The 18,904-nt window shown below is 40.9% G+C and overlaps 1 protein-coding gene across 1 annotated transcript in view; it reads left to right on the plus strand.

Moving 5' to 3' along the window:
• Nucleotides 1-18,904, plus strand: part of THSD4 (thrombospondin type 1 domain containing 4) — a 346,319-nt gene that overhangs the window by 120,092 nt on the left and 207,323 nt on the right. Inside the window, exon 7 of the mRNA XM_075431701.1 lies at nt 13,828-13,964. Within this exon, the coding sequence (XP_075287816.1) occupies nt 13,828-13,964 (137 nt within the window). The remainder of the gene's footprint in view (nt 1-13,827; nt 13,965-18,904) is intronic.

Consider the following 18,904-nt stretch of genomic DNA (forward strand, 5'->3'; position numbering starts at 1 on the left):
AGTGGCTCCTCAGGTGCTAATTTCTTGGTGTTGTTCCAGAGCAAAGAATGCACAGTTACAAACTCTTAAAAACGGGATTTAGTCTCCTCTTTTGCTTTGCCCATTGATACACAGATGTGCTAAGGATCCTGTGTATAAAGAGTATAAAAGCAGATGCTTTCTTTCCGTTACAAAGCCTTCATATGTAGTACAAGTTACAGCTTCTCTCCTTAGCCACGAAGATGGGAATCTCAGACCTTTCCATGATAAGACTCGTGTGTCAGGTGTGAGCGCTTCCCCAGCAGCCTGGCTTGCGGTGTGTTTAATCATTTACGGAGCTGCTCATTCTAGTGTACAGGGGCAGGAAAATAGCTCAACTGGAGAGAAGTAAAAATTAGTTCATTATACATAATGTACATTTGCATTAATTTACACGCAGGTGATTGATATAATAGCAATACATTTAGTGACAAGAATGCGTGTTTGGTTAAGGACTATGTGCTATCTGTGGCTCCCCAACACTCTAACTGGGCATCACCGAGAAGTAAAATACCATCATTGCTTTTTTGTAGACTGAAACTGAGACTATCAGGTTGATTTACTGGGTCTTCCTTTCCCCTCCGCCCCAGTTTTAAACCTTTTTCTGTGGTTTTCCCTTTATTTTCTGTAATTTCATCAGCACACAGATGCATGTCATTAAAGAATCCGCATGCCATCCTTTCTGAGTAATGACTCTCATCTTGTCTAGGTGTTGTAGCTTTTTACAGAAGTATTTTATCAATAGTTTGATTCTGAAGAAAATAATATTGCTCAATAAAACAAGCTTGTAACAATTATGATTTTTAAAAGTAGGTTTATTCTCAGATTGTATAAATCAACTGTAACTTCATTTAGTTTATACAACTGCAGGTAGCGGATTTTAATTCTGTATTCATCAAAGCTGCCATGTTCATGTCAGCACTGAAAACTGTGAATAATGAGGTTATCAAGCAGAGAGATATGAAATGATTTACAGTATGCTAATCAGCCCAGAGCCTGGATTTGTGGAAAAAAGATGTGTTTCAGAGTCACTGCCTCCCCTGGAGAAAGTGGGGGGAGAGAGGCGGGGAATGATAAGGGCTATCCAAAATGTTTATCCAAAGTGATTTGGCTGGGAAATTTTGGCAAATTCAGTCTGTTTAAAACAACAAAAAAATTTGTGGGTTGAGATGACTGGAAACATTGTTATTGTCTCCGAGTTGTGTAATTAAAGTAAAACGAAAGTTGATTCCTATATACAAAAAATTTAAAAAGATAGTGTGTCATCATTTCCTGTAAGGAATGATGTAACAATTTTTTTTTTTACAGATAAAATGTTTCTTCTTCCCCCCACCCCCAAGCTAAATATCTCAGAGAAGCATACCTTCAGAACACATTTTGACTTTAATGCAATCTGTACTTTTCAGAGCAAGTTCTGTTTAAGAAAGCAAAGGAAAATTTCTTGACAGTGATGCAACAAAATCAGTCAGTGAGAGCTGGCTCGTTTTGTACAGGAGCTTGCTAGCAAGAAACAGCAGCATTCAGTGTTCCCTTTTTTCACTGCTGTCAGATTTGGCTACTTAGTGATTTTTTGTCTTCATATCAAAGAAAGGTTAGGATGCGCTTCAGTGAAGAGTGACTTCTTACATACATAAAAGTGTGCCATTAGTTTACATGAAAACTCCACCGGTACACAAGTATGAGGCAAGGCTTTCTATGGATCATTGTTAGAGTTTTATTAAATACTAGAGATCTGGATGTTATACTGATGGTCTTTTCATGAAAAGCATTACTTTGGGAATTTTTAGTGTTGAAATACAGAGTTGTGTTTCAAGAGGAGAGAGACTTCAAAGTTATTTAGCTTTATGAGCATAAATATGCTCCCTTAAGAGATGTCTGAAAGCTTTTGTCTGGAATGTTGCTGGGGGCTTCACAAGCCCAAACTTGAATCTCCTTTCTTCCCATTTGCAGTTGGTATTTATTATTCTGAACTGTGACATGAAGTCCTCCTTCAGTAGAATTGATCTGAGTAAAAATGGCTAATCGTTCTGTGGAAAGTCTGAAGGCAGGATTTGGAGTATATTTACTAATGTTGCCAAAGTATTGATTTTATACAACAATTTAACATTATTCTACTTCACAAACTTTTCTGGGCTACTAGTGGGCTAAAGGAGATAAAATCAGATTTGAAAATACAGATATGGATGCAAGCTGAGATTTCAGAGGCCAGTAAGATTCTAATAAAGTCAAACAGAAATAATCAGTTCTTTCAAATTTTAAAGACAGACAGAAACCAGTATCAAACTCCTTTCAGAACATCCCAAACTAATAGCAGTTGGGACTGATAGCTGTCAGCCTCCCTCAGGAACTGGTCAGCACTTCAAGGGACGGAGCACTTCATGCTGTTTTCCAGATGAGAAATTGCACTGCATGTAGCAGGTTTTCTTCTCTGATTAGTACCAGAATTAAAAAATAAGCTAGAAAATGAGATTGTTTAGATTAGTCATGTTTTTTTTCTCTGTTGTTTAGGCTTTATTAATATGTTCCCTAAATATTTTCATTTTATTTTATAATAAATTCTGTATAATATACCTGCAAAAGGAGGCATCTTCCATGAAATCCTAATAGTTTATTTCCTACAAACAGTTCCCAGGGGATGTCAAACCGTACAAATACTAAATAGTTGACATTATCAGCTTTAGGTGAATTATCCAGTTATGCCAGCCAAAGAGTAAAAAGGCAAGGAGAAAACTTTGCTACCCTTCAGAAGCCCCCATGCCTGACACCTGTGTCTTCACCCGTCACGTTATGAGGATTTTACTGATACAAGGTTAGCTGTTGCTGGATAGAAAGGGAAGCAAAAAGTTTTAAGCTTAAGCAACTGCTGCTTGATTTTCTTCTACTTATGTAGCAACATTTTAATAATTTTGATTTAACTTACGGGGAGCTGTTATTCAAAGCTTCGCCAGAAGTGCAGTCCACATGAAAATGACATCTCCTGGCTGTTGTGAGGGCCAGAGGGTGCAAGTCTGTGTGGCTGCTGTGCACCGTATGCAAAGTGTAAGTGGTGACTTGTGAATACAGACAAAATGCCTTTTAAAAAACCTTTTTTTCCACTGAGAGATGACTTTAATCTATGTTTGCATAGGTCAGTGGAGACATCCAGTGGCCAATGTCTTCAGTGACTGACAAGTAGCAGTCTCTGGATTCTGACTGCCTAACAAATGAAAGGCTGATGTGAAGCCAGGCGTTTCTAGGTGTGGGTTTTTTTCCTTTAAATTCAGAAACGAGTTCCAAACGCAACACAGTACAAACTAAGATGTGTAGAAGAAACTACATCATGTCATTTAAAGGGATATTGGCCTTGAGCCACTGTTAAACATATAACTTTTGGCAGTTCTACTGAAGCCAACAGTAGTTACTATTCAGGTACTCCTGTAAACCACCTGACTAAGTGCTTTGCTGAACTGAGGCCAACAGCACATTGACATCTACAGTTTAGATTTAAATTGTTATGAGCACGCACATCTTAAAGTTTTTGTGGACAAATGTGTATGCATTAGTTTAAACTTTAAATGAAAAAGTCAGTTTTGAGCACTGATTGAAGAAAATTATTGTTAATAAAGAAATAGCAAAGGCAAGGAATTGAGAGTTGTGTTGTGGTTTCCCAGAGTCTTTGACTACACTGCCACAGTGATTAGAGGATAAATCCCCGGGAAAGCCTGGCCACCTTGCAATATGCAGTGATTTGAAGCAGGCACAGTTGTTTATAGGCGCTTTATTTAATTATGGCTCAATAATTATATCTGTAGGATTTCCCCAATGCCTGTGAAAGCTGTAACCAGAGCAGGGAAGTACATATTCTGATAACAATCCTCTGCTGTTCAGTGTAAGTGCCTGATGTTTGAGTCATATAGCAGTTATGTTACTGTTACTGGGCAAAATCCCTCGCTGTATGAGTTATCGCCATTTCTATACACTGTAAAAAAAGCAAAAAAACCTTGGAAGGTTGTTAAGGCAGCTGTTTGGATTTCTTACTCTTGTACAAATGATTCAAAATGACAGACATGACTGAGCTCATTGTGGACAGTTCAGAAGCTTTTATTAAGGACATTGAGGGGCTGGAGCGTGTCCAGAGATGGGCAACGAGTCTAGTGAGGGGTCTGGAAACAAGTCTTACGTAGAGCAGCTGAGGGAACTCAAGCTGTTTAGTCTGGAGAAGAGGAGGCTGAGGGGGGACCTTATTGCTCTCTACAACTACCTGAGAGGAGGTTGTAGTGAGGTGGGTGTTGGTCTCTTCTCCCAGGTAGCTATCGATAGGACGAGAGGCAATGGCCTCAAGTTGTGTCAGGGGAGGTTTAGATTGAATGCTAGGAAAAATTTCTTTACAGAAAGAGTAGTCAGGCATTGGAACAGGCTGCCAAGGGAAGTGGTGGAGTCCCCATCCCTGGAGGTGTTAAAAACACGTGTAGATGTGGCGCTTCGGGACATGGTTTAGTAGGAATGGTGGTGTTGGGTGGATGGTTGGACTCGATGATCTTAGAGGTCTTTTCCAACCTATGATTCTATGAATCTATGATTCTATGATTAAACATTGCAACTTCCCAAATACTTACATTCCTCTCCTTTTGCAGCGAGACCCAGGTAGAACATTCATAAAGTGTTTAAGACAAATTTTTAGGCAGTCAGAACAAAAATGAATTTCATAAAAGCACATCAAACTTATATCTTTTGCTGATTTCCGGGTGTCCAGATGGTCAATAGAGACTTGAATGTGTGTGTTTTTATGAATTACTTGTCTCTAGTTGGTTTGTTTTATTTTAATTCAAGAATAATAATCAATTTTCCAGCTATTTTTACTGGATGACAGTAAATCTAGAAGGTATCCTTAATAGTTTTCTAATGACAAAGGGATTTGGGAGGAACAGAGAAACCAGGAAAATTGGAGTAAATGACAATGTTTGCAAGTTTCTTATTGCCATAAATGCTAAATATGAAGATAAGATTATGGAACATTGGGGCCTTTCAGAAATATTTCTGTTCACTGAAGAAAAATCTTCACTGAATCTACTCAGCAGTAGTTCCCCATGACTATGTAACATAGAACTTACTGGATCTGGAAGCAGAACATACTGTGGTATGTACAGATAAAGATGAGGAGTTTGCTTGAATGATATCTTCCTTTTTTGCTTCATATTTGTTAAAATGTACTTGTAGTTTTGTTATAAAAGCTTGATTTTTTTTAACTTAATATCTGAAACCCGGTGCAGGAAATATTTTAAATATACATTAAGTTGTTGAGACAAGGTGAAGTAATAAACATCTTTATTACATGAGAAAATGAAAAGTGGAAGTAAAAAAAAAAGGAAGTGTACTTCCATCACTGAAATGAAGAATGGAAAATGATTTTTGAAAAAAAATTCAAGCCAGAGTAATAAAGTTTATAAGAATTTAACAAAACTGAAAGGGACAAAGTAAAAAATAAACACAACTCTTTCTGGTTATTTTCAGGAGATGTTCCCAAGCCTAATAAGGACAAAGCATCAAAAGAGACTCAAATAAAACAGATCACACCACATTAGTATTTCTGTTGGAAGGACCAAATGTAGTTGCATGGTAATTATTTTCTGGACAGTGTTTGCATATTCTTATTTAGAAATCTGGCAACAGGTAACTGCTGTAAAAAGCATTATTCCTTCTGGCCACTTCAGAAACTCAGTGCAAAACCAGCCTGACTCAGGCTCAGTTTTCTGTGATGGACCTGACAGCCTCCATTGTAAAATTGCAAAACTTGAACTAATGTTTCAGTACAGATAACTAAGCCAACATAGGTTATTATCCCAAACAGTGAAACCTTAAATAAAGTAGTTCTGCTTTCCTACACATTTTCCTTCTTTGCACAGGAAGCTGCATAAACAAAGGTGTCTACATTGAGTACTACACCAACATTTGTCTTCCACACTGAGCTCCGCAGGTGATCACTGGTGGGTGCTTTTTAGTATGGAATTGTCACATTTAGCCCTCTGTCTGGCATGGTTTGTTGCTCTTAAGTCTGCAGTGTAGCTGTCAGCTTACAGCCACAGCAGCGTGGAAAAGGAATAGACTACTGCTAGTAGTGTTAGAGGACCTGCCTTTGTTTTCCTGTATGTACAAGTGTCTTGAAGCAATTCCTATATGCAAATAAAACCTTTAAACAGAAACTTTGGTTTCACAAAATTGTAAGTTCTACCTTAGTGAATACAGTACTTATTAAATTACATCTCCTGAATGGAAGAGACCACTGCTTTGTTTAGATGACATCAGCCTGTAGACTTACTATAGCTTTACTAACAGATGTAGTGGATACAGAAGCCGGAGCCTTGCCAGACTCTTTACTGTACCGTTCTTCCTTCTCTGCCCTGTGGATTTCTATGGGATAGCCAAGAGTGTCAGTAATCTGCAAGTCTGTCACTGAAATCCCACAGCACTGGTAAGTTTTAACTAAAGTAGATGTTACATGGATAGACATAAGCACATCTCTTAAAAGCTTTTCCAGTGTCTGCTATGCCGCATTACACCTCCTGGAAAGCAGATCCATAGCTTTTATAGTGAGTAAATACTGGTTATAGCCCATAGCAAGCTAGGCCCTGAAAATAACTGAGCTGTGTGGAGACAACTTGTTCCTGGAACAATCGGTTCTGACACATCGTGGATGAGTGTATCTTGGCTCGATATAGAGGAGCACTGAAGTTGACTTTACAAGGCAGTGTGCACACAGAATGAAGCCGCATTTAAATTTGCTTAATCCCATAATGTAGTATTAGCATGAATGTGGTATTTGCTTGCCAAGAGTGTGCATGCCACTTCTCTATGGGCACCCTCGAGGCATGTTTCTCAAATTGCAGAGGTTGTTATTAACTATTTTTAGATGTTTAGGCAAACTTACAAAAACTGACAAATGGTGAAAGCATTCTGTAATGTTCTGTGGAGAACTAGAACTGCTACATAGATAACAACAGGGAGTCTGAATCTCACATTAAATTAAGATTTGGACTGAGGAACCATCAGGAGAGTTTGAACATTCCAGTCCCTATCTCACAGCACGGGGAATGTGAAGTTTCTTTGCTCTATCATTTATTCTGGTTGCACCTACAGCTAGCATTGTCTGTGGGGGGAGACTTCATGTGTGTGCAGTAAGACACAGTACATGCTCCAAGCAGCTTGCAATCTCAGGAGCCAAAACAGAAAGGAGGAACGAACTACAGTCTGTAGGAGCAGTCAGTGCATGGTTCTGCGCCATGTCATTAGTTTACTGATCGGTTGCATTTTGATTTGATTTGTGCATTATTTCTTAGGGTTTTTTGGCTCTGTGGCTATTTTTAACTTCCCTTTGAACAGCTGAATACATTATTTAGCAAATGTATTGCAGTTGGAATGCTCTTTCTTGTAACATTTTTTCCTAAGAATATCATTAGATTGAAATTCCTTGCATTGGCAAGCTGCCTGTGGAGCGCTCTCTGTATCTCTTCAAGCTCACTGCTGAGTAGCTCTACCACTGGCTCGGCCTGCTTATCCGCTGTGCCAGTTCTCCTCCCTGCAGCGTTTCCTTGGGCTAGAGGCTGGTGAAGATGGAGGAATGCGATGGAAGAGGAAGCTGAAGGAAGGGAATTGCTGACATGAAGTCCAAAAGCACCCCCTGCACGGTGCTCTGGTGTGGAGCTGCTCGCTTCAGGAATTCCTTTTAGGCCTTCTGCAGCGGGCAGACAGACGGTCGGAAGGAAGGAGGAAGGCCTGAGTGGAGGGCAGGAGGCAGGGGCTTTGCAGGGGTGGGAGGGTTTCATGCTGCGGAGGACGGAACGTGCGCAGATGGTGACCCCAGGTGCCCTGGCCTCTCCCTCTCTTCATCAGGGTTGTGCCAGCCTTGACCAGCATGCAGGGAAGGCGACTGTCACGTGGGGACCTCGGCTGCAAGCCACGCTGTCTGAGGGCTCCCGCTGCATGCCTCTGAGCGTGGCGTAAGGAGCAACGCGCTTGGTTTGGCTGGAGACCTCTCTCTCAGTAAAGTTTTAACACTGGAAATATTCTTTCTCAATGAAATGCAAAGGGATCTTATTCAAAAGCTTCCACAAGTAGGAACGTTTCCGAAATGGTGACTTTCTGCCTTTTTCAACGTGCACAGGTTTAGATTTGGGGTGGGTGTTTTCTGAGGACATGAGCTTCTCACGCTTTCCGTCAGCGAAGGCGGTTTGGGCCAGGCGGATGCGGGACCAGAACGAGTCCGCGCAGAGCCCCAGCGCCAAGGCCTCCCGCTGGGCCCCGGCCAGGCAGAACCCTCCGCAGGGCGGGCGTGGGGACGGTTGTGCTCCCCAGGCTCAGCTGGGCCCGGGCCGAGACCGGGAGAAGAGCAAGGCTTGCGCTCAAGTGATCGCCTTCAGTGCTCTCCTCCCGCCCTGAGGTGCCTGGTGCGGCCGGGGCCTGCCTGCAGCGTCGGGCCTGTCAGGCCGGCCACGCCTCGTCATCAGGGTGGCAACGCCTTGTGCCGGGAGCGTGTTGTGGGCTTGTACAAACCTGTGTTTTCCTAATAGTGGGATTAAAAGGAGATTAGGATTGTTCTGTGAGCGTCAGCCTGTGAACCCTGGGGGAGGACAGTTCTTCCCTCTTGTGCTTCTCAGCAGGCACGCTGCTGCTCTGGCCCGCCTCTCAGCCAGGTCAGTGAAGAGACCTTAGGCTGAAATGCTGCTGAAGACGTAGTTTGAACTCCAGCCATTGGCTGTAATGTGGTAACATCTAAATCCCTCTTTTTTCCTTTCAAAAAATCTGTGGGTGGGTTGCGTGAAAATTGGTGAATTTTTCTTCTCAAAGCTGTACCACACTGAAATCTAAATGGTCTGTTTAAGGGAATGGAATGTGTTGATATTTAATTGTGATTTAAGTTTGATCAGTTAAATCACTCCTAGGACAACAAAAGCAACTCTAAATTAATGTATGGGTTGCCCCACTCTTCCACTCTTGTATTCATTTTGACTATGGCTTACTGTGTGAACTTCATAATAGCACTTCAGAAAAATATGTTTCCTCTTTTTCCAGGTTTATACATATATCTGTACATGCGCAATGCAAAAATACATTCTGTGCATGAATTTTAGAATCATAGAATCATAGAATTGTTTAGGTTGGAGGAGTCCTTCAAGATCATCTAGTCCGACCATTAATGTAACACTGTCCATTCCACCACTAAACCATGTCCCTAAGCTCTGCATCTACATGTCTTTTAAACACCTCCAGGGATGGGGACTCCACCACTTGCCTGGGCAGCCTGTTCCAATGCCTGACCACTCTTTCAGTAAAGAAATTTTTCCTAATATCTAATCTAAATCTCCCCTGACACAACTTGAGGCCATTGCCTCTCATCCTATCGATAGCTACCTGGGAGAAGAGACCAACACCCACCTCACTACAACCTCCTCTCAGGTAGTTGTAGAGAGCAATAAGGGCCCCCCTCAGCCTTCTCTTCTCCAGACTAAACAGCCCCAGCTCCCTCAGCCACTCCTCATAAGACTTGTTCTCCAGACCCCTCACCAGCCTCGTTGCCCTTCTCTGGACACGCTCCAGCACCTCAATGTCTTTTTTGTAGTGAGGGGCCCAAAACTGAACACAGTACTCCAGGTGTGGCCTCACCAGTGCCAAGTACAGGGGCACGATCACCTCCCTACTCCTGCTGGCCACACTATTGATACAAGCCAGGATGCCGCTGGCCTTCTTGGCCACCTGGGCACACTGCTGGCTCATGTTCAGCCGGCTGTCGACCAACACCCCAAGGTCCTTTTCCTCCAGGCAGCTTTCCAGCCACTCTTCCCCGAGCCTGTAGCATTGCATGGGGTTGTTGTGACCCAAGTGCAGGACCAGGCACTTGGCCTTATTGAACCTCATCCAGTTGGCCTCAGCCCGTTCATCCAGCCTGTCCAGATCCCTCTGCAGAGCCTTCCTACCCTCAAGCAGATCGACACTCCTGCCCAATTTGGTGTCATCTGCAAAATTCCTGAGGGAGCACTCAATCCCTTCATCCAGATCACTGATAAAGATACTAAACAAGACCAGACCCACAACTGAGTTCTGGGGAACACCACTTATGACTGGCCAACAGCTGGATTTAACTCCATTCACCACAGTTCTTTGGACCCGGCCATCCAGCCATTTTTTTACCTAGCAAAGTGTACCCCCATCCAAAGCATGGGAAGCTAGTTTCTCCAGGAGGATGCTGTGGGAAAGAATGTCAAAGTCCTTACTAAAGTCCATGTAGACAATATCCACAGCCTTTCCCTCATCCACTAGCCAGGTCACCTGGTCATAGAAGGAGATCAGGTTGGTGATGCAGAACAGGTGCAGTTTGTAATTAAACATGAAGTCTCAGTACCCTTACTGGTGAAGTGGGAGGTGGCAGAACTGTGCTGTGGTCCCATTCTCGCCTGCCTGAGTCTTGTTCCTTATAAGGAAAGGTGGAAGGTAAGTTTCAACAGAGGGCTTGAGAAAAACTCCCAAGTCTTGCAGTTCAGCCAAGCCCAGGATATCCCTGAGGTACTTCAGGTTAATTTGGCAAGGACATTGTAAAAAAATGTACTGATTTTTTTGATTTAGATACTTTTTCATTCTGTAAAATGAAAACTAAATATTACATGTTACCAGGATTATTTACTAAAGGCACCTCTTTCAGTTAAATCAATAATGAATACGTCTGGCAGACTGTATGCGGTAGCATTAAATTTCACCCACGTTCACTATTTAATAAGGTAGTATAAGGTGAGAATTTCCACAAAGATGTGGTTGTGCTGAGGTGGGCATGAGAATGAAAAGCAAAGACATTAGGAAGACCTGTAAAACAGTACCTGTATAGTGAACTGTCTTCGTAACTGTGTCACACTTAAAAAGAGCCCATTTTTGAGTGGGTATGTGTCTTGCTGCCAGCTTAGTTTGGAAGATCTTCACCTAGAAGCCTTACTCTGTTCCCTGAGGTCAGATAGATCCTTTTGTAAAGTCTGGGATCAGATGACATAGTACTAAAATATGTTGCCTGTGTGGAACCAATCGCTTCACAGCTCATTGTTTAATTGACATTTTATGTCCAGTTGCCAAGCCAAAGGTGTAGCTTGATCTACAGCTTAAACTATAAAAACTCAAGAGTCATGGCAAAATACTAGGTAAGGGAGAGTGTCAAGATACATGTGAGGTTAAAAGGCAATGGAGTGCTCTTTACTAGTGTGGTATCTTGTTTTAAGAGGGAATTCTAAAATGTGCTTGTTCTGCTGTAATTGACGCATATTAAATATACAGTGCTTACTTAAAATTCTAATGCGAAATGCCTCTCACTTGATAGGGGCAATTCAATTAGCAGATTTTGCTCTTCTTAGATGAAAGTTTTTTTCAGATCTTTGACATCTAGGAACATTGTCTTTAGGTACTGGTAACTAACTGGTATGTGAGTAACCAAGGCAGTGCCTTACAGTTGCTCATCAAAAGAATCTGGATATCAAAAGCCAAGGGGTTATAGGGAGAGATGCTCATGCAGACTTTTCTTCTGGTGCATGTTTATTGTTAAGGCTTGATTTATTTATTTAAATTCTTTTCGGTACTGGTCAAAGCCAGTGGCTGTTTTAGTATTTCTTTTTGTATGAGCAGAAACAGCTCCTAATAAGAAAGAATGAAAGACAAAAGTTATGAAATAGGAGTCATATTTTACAGAGCAAATAAGCTCTGCCTGCTTGTGGATTTTAATATGCTGCACTAGCAATGCAGTAGGCTTACCTATCAAATCATAAATAAAGGATGAAAGAGGTCCAGGAAAAAATACCATGCTTTAGCAGTTAATTTCTTCATCTTTCTGAGTAGCACAAAATTTTTCTTGGGATCTGGAAGGCAAACTAAGAATTTAAAAAATAAAAATTTTAAAGTCTCAAGCCCAAATGAAGGATATTGCAAGGCAGAAGAGCACAGGAATGTGAGGCATCAGCATACTTTGGACTAAAGGGAATCAACATAAGAAGATAAGGACATTACAGAAACTCTAAATGGCTAGTTTGACTGGACTTTAGGGAATGGGAAGATAAGAAAATGTACACTGCAGACGTGCTGCTTGATGGCTAGTGTTACAGGTTATAAAAATAGGACACTTTCAGACACAGAAAAGGACAAGTGATTTCAATTGTAATGAATCACTGAAGCTGGATTGTATTTATTTGAGAATTCTGAAAATAGTTATATGTGAAGTGACTAAGCTGCTAAGAATAATGCTCAGTTTATCATTAAAACTAACTGTTATACTTGGAGATTGAACTGTAGGAAATACCTCACTTTTTGTTTTTAAATAACTGAAATCCTTGGAATGATAAGGTAGTGAATCTATCTTTAAAAAGTAGCCAGTGGAAAAATGACCTAGCTGAGCATGGCATGCATAGCTTCTACAAAAAAGGATTTAGGTAAACAGGTCTATGAACTCACTAAACATTAGTAGAGGTTTCTGAGGATTTTAGCAAAAGATTGCCAGACGCAATAGGTGATATATACGAATGGCAATTAAATAGCTGCGTGAGGGGAAATCAAAGATCCAAATTCCAGAATTGGTCTGCACTAATCGTGTGTCTGCACATGGGGTAACTTAAGTTGAGCTTGAAAGTTTGTTATTTTTACAGAAAACAGACATTAAATACATATTTGAAATAATTGCATGTATTGATTTTGGTTATTTGTTATGTCTTAGCTGGAGATTCAAAAATGCAGAAGTCAAAGAGGAAATCCTGGGAATACCATGTTTTAGCAGCTAACTAAGGTGTGTAGCATGTCCTTTGACAGATTAAATAGTGGATTTCACTTACAGTATAGGGTATGAGCTGAAGCTTGGTGAAGTCAGGGGAATTTTAGTTTGTTATTATGGCAGCAAGGAAAGTACTGTCAAAAGAAAAAGGAATTCTGTTTGTACCTCACCGCCACTGTGTAACAGTGCTACACTTGGTTGGAAAGAAACTGCAAGTATTGTTGTTTCAGTTGGCAAATAGGGGTAATGAACTGTGTGCAACTTCAACATGACAGATGATTTGAAATAGAAAGACTACCCAAATGTGTTACCAAACTTGATAGCATAAGATACGTGGAGTGTTAGGCTGTATCTGTTTAAGTAACAGATTTTCACAGGAGAAGATAACTGTTTCTTGTCTTCTGTGTTCTCCTCGAACAGAGTTCAAAGGACTGATTTCCTTCTGGTTCTCAACAGAGATCACGAGGTTTTGAATAATGGTGTTTTTATATATTTTTAAAAATCAAAGAGTTGTTCTTCATTTTCTCTTGAACTAAGGAATAGTCACTAAAGTGCAACTTGTAAAAATGAAGAGGAAAAAATAATGTTTTTTTAAAAAATTTACATCTAGCTTGTTTTATGTGTTACTTAATGCCAAATGTTAGTATGCTTATTCGACATGAACTGACCAGTGACTATATGTGAGGCTAATTTGATGCACATCTTTCTGATTATGGTGTAATTTTGCTGACACTTAGGAGTCATGAAAAGTCATAATGTGTTAATATGTTCTAAGAAGACTAAATCTGGCAACATTTTTCTAAAACTAAAAATACTCTTGGTCATTTATGAAAATATCTGTCATTAAAAATTGAGACACTTTAAATTTTCATCAGTTATGTTGGAATACTTACCTTGGAGTTGATTTTCATTTGATGTAGTCATTCACATTGCATTCGGTTTGCCTATTTGTTTCCTTCTCTCAAACCTTTTTGTTACTTAAATGGGCTCTTCCTTTGTAAAACTGCTGTGGTCTTTATAATGGGGACTTTTGTTTCTTTCCATAGTGAAGGGAAGTCAGAAGTGTGAGCTGAATTGCCGTGCGATAGGCTACCGCTTCTATGTGAGACAAGCTGAAAAGGTGATAGATGGGACACCCTGTGACCAAAATGGAACTTCAATCTGTGTGGCAGGGCAGTGCAAGGTAAGGCTACTCTCTCTAGTAGGTTCGCCTCTACACTGTCTATGCCATAGTTAATTTCTGTAAGAGGTTGCTATACTGTACCTGTGAAATGGTGTCTTGTCCTGATCGTGTTGAAGATGTCTCTGCTCATTGCAGGGCAGTTGGACTCTGTGACCTTTAAAGGTCCCTTCCAACCCAAACTAGTCTACAATTCTGTAACTTCTCTCTTTTTTTTTTTTTTTTGTAAAGTTGGTGTGAAAAATTAAACTGTTACTATTATAGATTTTATTTCTTAACTAATGTTTCTGTATGTTGTTGAGAACAAACTACGGAATGCTGAAAGGGTGGATTCAGAAGGTGTTCTGGCCACAATTAAGGTGACTTCCAGTGAGTTTTTTCCACAAATGTAGCTTTCTACAGAAGACATTCTATGAAAGAGCCAGAACAAAAAGACTGGAAGCTTAAATAAGAGAGAAATAGAATATATTTCTTTGATTAAACTGGAGATTTTTTTTTCAGTCTGCAACATAATGGTTTATTCAGTTATGTGTTTATTTGATTACTTTTTAGCTGGTGTTAGTGTAACTTTTGTGATTGGTCCATGTTTGCTGTTTTTAAGAACTGGGTCTTACTGCCTGTCCATTTAGTAGGCAGTGATGTTCTCTTAGAAAATATGGGAGTGAATGGTTATTTTTCAAGGGTTCAGAAAGAGCTACTGTGTTGACTTTTTGCAGTCTGTTTTGTAGCTTCCCTTTGTAATGAATAAATACACTTTTTTCTGCAAATTGGTAGCAATTTTAAACAAAATGTAACGGTGTGTAGAAAACAAAAGTAATTTTTCAGGTAAGGTTGATCAAAGAAATAAATTCCTAGCAAGGGTCATTTGCCACTTGGCTGATGTTTCCCATATATGTTGCCAAAAGAAGCAGAATTGGGTCAGATGTGACTCATGAACACAAATATTGAAAGGTCAAATTCAGTTTAAATAGTTGGTTCGCCAGAGGAAATCATTCATGAATACAGCCTTTTCCTCTGCATGTCCCGATTCCTCTTACTTGTGCGCATCTGGACAACGCCATATATGTTTCTGTTCGATATTTCTTAGTGCAAGCAAAGCCATAGCTTTGAATTTCCTTTTAGATGATAGATCTGTGTGAAGTTGATTGTTCTTTAAAGGTTTTCTTGATCTCAAACCAATTCAGAAAGGGCCAGCAATTTGTTTTATTTACAGTTCTGATTTATGACTCAGAAAACTGAAAAATAGTTTTAGTATACCAGCTGTTGTATTTTCCCAGTACTGTGCAATTGCAGAAGCATATACTGATACATTCATCTTGGAGGTCTGGGTTAGAAGGAAAGGCACTGTTCAGCAGGCTAGCAGGAAAGTGTTCTGAATTCTGCAAATCGGCCATTGCCTGTGTAGAATGTCAATTCCCGAAGCTGCGTATAAACAAACAACAGGTTGTGAATCCTTACTGTGAAAATGTAACGTGGCATTCATAGAACTGTAGAATAATTGAGGTTGTAACGTAGTGGGAAGGTCATGTAGTTCAACACCCTACTCAGAACAGGGCCCGTTGTTTCAGATAGCTATCATGGTCTTTTCCAGGTTGAGTTTTGAACCTGTTCCAGCGTCTGAGCACCATCGTGGTGGAATCCTTTTCCTCGTATTCGAGTGAAATTCCCTGTATTGCAGTTTGTGCCCTTGGTCTCTCAACCTAGCACTGCACATCTCTGAGAATCTGAATCCATCTGCTCTGTTACCCTCCCAGTAAGATCTTCCCTTCGCCTTCCTGTTAGGGAAGGTATTCCTAGGCTGTAGTGGTTTTTTTGGTTTGAGTCACCCCCCCCACTCCCCCTTTCTTTTTTCCTATGGTCTTGAAAACGCAGACCTAAAAATCAAAATCTCAGTGTCTATTTAAACTGTTCCTCAGTGCTCAGTGATGCAGTCGATCTTTCTTACAGAGTTAAACAGAACCAGTGCTGTACTGGTGCTCAGTGCCTTATAGGCAATAAATTGCCATGAGAAAGCTGAGATAAAGCAGGTAAAGACACTTCTTATTCTGTGCACTTTGTAGTGGTTCTCACTACAGCAAAGTAGAATGAGAGTGTGAGTTGGGAGAATTTGAGGGAGTTGACACAGTCCTCATATGCAGTAGTATTAACTGCACTTGTGCGGAGGGCTGAACATGGAGGCTTTGGGAGACACATCTAGATAAAACGTTAAAAGGTTTGTATTTTTCTTCTGATGAGGAACTCAGTTCAGACATTTTCCAGCTTCTTGTAATTAGTTCTTTTGATCTGTAGTGATTTACTCCTTATTCATTACTTGCAACCTCAGTAAAATGGTAAGGTGGATGTCAGCTGAAAGAGACTTGACCTGTTTGACCAATGCAATGGTTACATTGAGATTTTGTGTGTGTGTAAACCCAGCTCCACTTTTCTTTGTTTCAAAGTTTTGAGTTAGTATTTGAGGGAGTACTCAGGGACACATACATGTCAAACTAAAGAAAAATACAGTATTACAGTTTCACAGTGCTTCAAAGCACTGTCATTATTGACTCAGTTATTCTTTTTTCAGCGATTTCCATAGTTCAAGATTAGAAAGTCAGTGCTACATCTTTGGTGAAACTTTACATCTAAATAGTCAATAGCATGTTTGCGTTTGAGGGAAGTTGATAAAGTTGTATCAGATGAGATACGCTTCATTCTTCTTCTTAAAAGTACTTCATGTTTCAGGACAGATTAATCTATTAAAATTACTTATCTTGTTACTTTTTTTATCTGTTCTATATGTAAAATCTCATGTTCCCTGTGATTTAAGGATGAATAAATCTGATACACTAATGAATATTAAGTTGCGTATATTACCTGTCTTCTTGGACTCTGAGACTTTGTATCCCACTTATGTAGGAATCAAAACTATTAAAAATAAATAAAATAATATTACATAACAGTGATACTATACACTGTAGAGTGAACATGGATGTAGCTGAAGGATGTAATAATTAGAGAATGAAGTAATTTAAGTTTTATACTGTCAGATGCTTAAGAGAATATTTTTCTGAAAAGTTGTCAGTATTTACAGTTAACTGAAAATATTTCTCAAGTGATGAACCTTCTTCAAATCTTTGTAGTGGTTAACTATTTGCTAACTGTACTTTTTGGGTTTGTTTTTTTTAAGTCTGATAGTTTAAGAGTCTAATGACGAATTTATGGTCTCTATCACCCTCTGTTGGACATTTTGCTGCTTAACCTGAACAAGAATACCCTTGTGTTAAAAAACGTGTTCTGTTTCATTCCCAAGACCATTGTTTCTGGGTAGTATTTTCAAGTTACCTTATTCTTAGAAACCAAAGATGAAACATGTTTCTGTAATAAAAATGAAGTAGAAATCAAATAAAGAATACCACAGAGACAGGTTTACCTTCATCTGAAATAAAAATGAAACATGTATGAAGTAAGGTATTTCTCACTTCTCACTTTTTAACCATTTAAAATGTTATATAAGGCAACCACAGGTAACATGAGTTAGAAGTTAGTAGGTAATGCAGGTTGGTGGGGACGAGATCGCGGAGAGAGGTCCCAAGGCCATCAAAAGGGACTTCAGGGCACTGTCAGGGGCACAGGTGGTGTTTTACTCAATCCCATCAGTGGTAGGGAACAGCACTGAAAGGGGCAGGAAAACTCACCTGGTTAACAAATGGCTCAGGGACTGGTGCCATCGGTCAAATTTTGGCTTCTTTGATCATGGGGAGGTGTACACTGCACCGGGCCTGCTGGCGACAGACGGAGTGCAGCTATCTCAAAGGGGAAAAAGGATTCTTGGCCATGAGCTGGCGGGGCTCATTGAGAGGGCTTTAAACTAGATTCGAAAGGGGAAGGGGACATGGCCCACCTCAGTAGGGATGAGCCCAGGCTTGGCGTGCCAGGGTCAGGGCTGAGATTGACAGCCCAGCTCAAGTGTGTTTACACCAACGCACTTAGCATGGGCAATAAACAGGAGGAGCTGGAAGCCATTATACAGCAGGAGGGCTACGACTTGGTCGCCATCACAAAAACGTGGTGGGACAACTCACATGACTGGCATGCTGTCATGGATGGCTGCAGACTCTTTAGGAAAGACAGGCCAACAAGGAGAGGTGGTGGACTTGCTCTATATGTGAGGGAGCAACTGGAATGCATTGAGCTTTTCCTGGGGACAGAAGAACAAGTTGAGAGCTTATGGGTTAGAATTAAGGGACAGGCTCACAAGGGTGACATTACTGTGGGTGTGTACTACAGGCCACCTGACCAGGAGGAGGAAGTTGTCCAGTCTCACAGTCACAGGCCCTGGTTCTCGTGGGGGACTTCAACCACCCTGCCATCAGCTGGGAAGACCATACAGCTAGGCATTTGCAATCCAGGAGGTTCCTACAGAGCATCGATGATAACTTTCTGATGCAAGTGGTGGAGGAAGCAACAAGGAAAGGCACTCTGCTGGACCTTGTATTAACAAACAAGGAGGGACTGTTTGAGGATGTGAAGGTCACAGGTAGACACGGCTGCAGTGACCATGAAATGGTGGAGTTCAGGATCCTGCATGGAGGAAGCAGGGTGATAAGTAGGATCAAAACCTTGGACCTCAGGAGGGCTAACTTTGGCCTCTCCAAGGAGCTACTGGGAGGAATCCCGTGGGCCAGGGCTCTTGAAGGCAGGGGCGTCCAAGAGTGCTGGTCGCTGTTTAAATATCACTTCCTCCACGCTCCGGATTGGTGCATCCCCCTGAGAAAGAAATCTAGCAAAGGAGGCAGGAGACCTGCATGGTTGAACAAGGAGCTTCTAGCGGAGCTCGGGTGGAAGAGGAAGGTCCATGGAATGTGGAAAGAGGGACAGGCCACTTGGGAAGAATACAGGAATGTGGTCAGAGTGTGCAGGGATGCGACAAGGAAGGCCAAGGCCCATCTGGAATTGAAGCTGGC

Source organism: Opisthocomus hoazin, chromosome 10 (assembly GCF_030867145.1).
Source record: "Opisthocomus hoazin isolate bOpiHoa1 chromosome 10, bOpiHoa1.hap1, whole genome shotgun sequence".
NCBI classification, from domain to species: Eukaryota; Metazoa; Chordata; class Aves; order Opisthocomiformes; family Opisthocomidae; genus Opisthocomus; species Opisthocomus hoazin.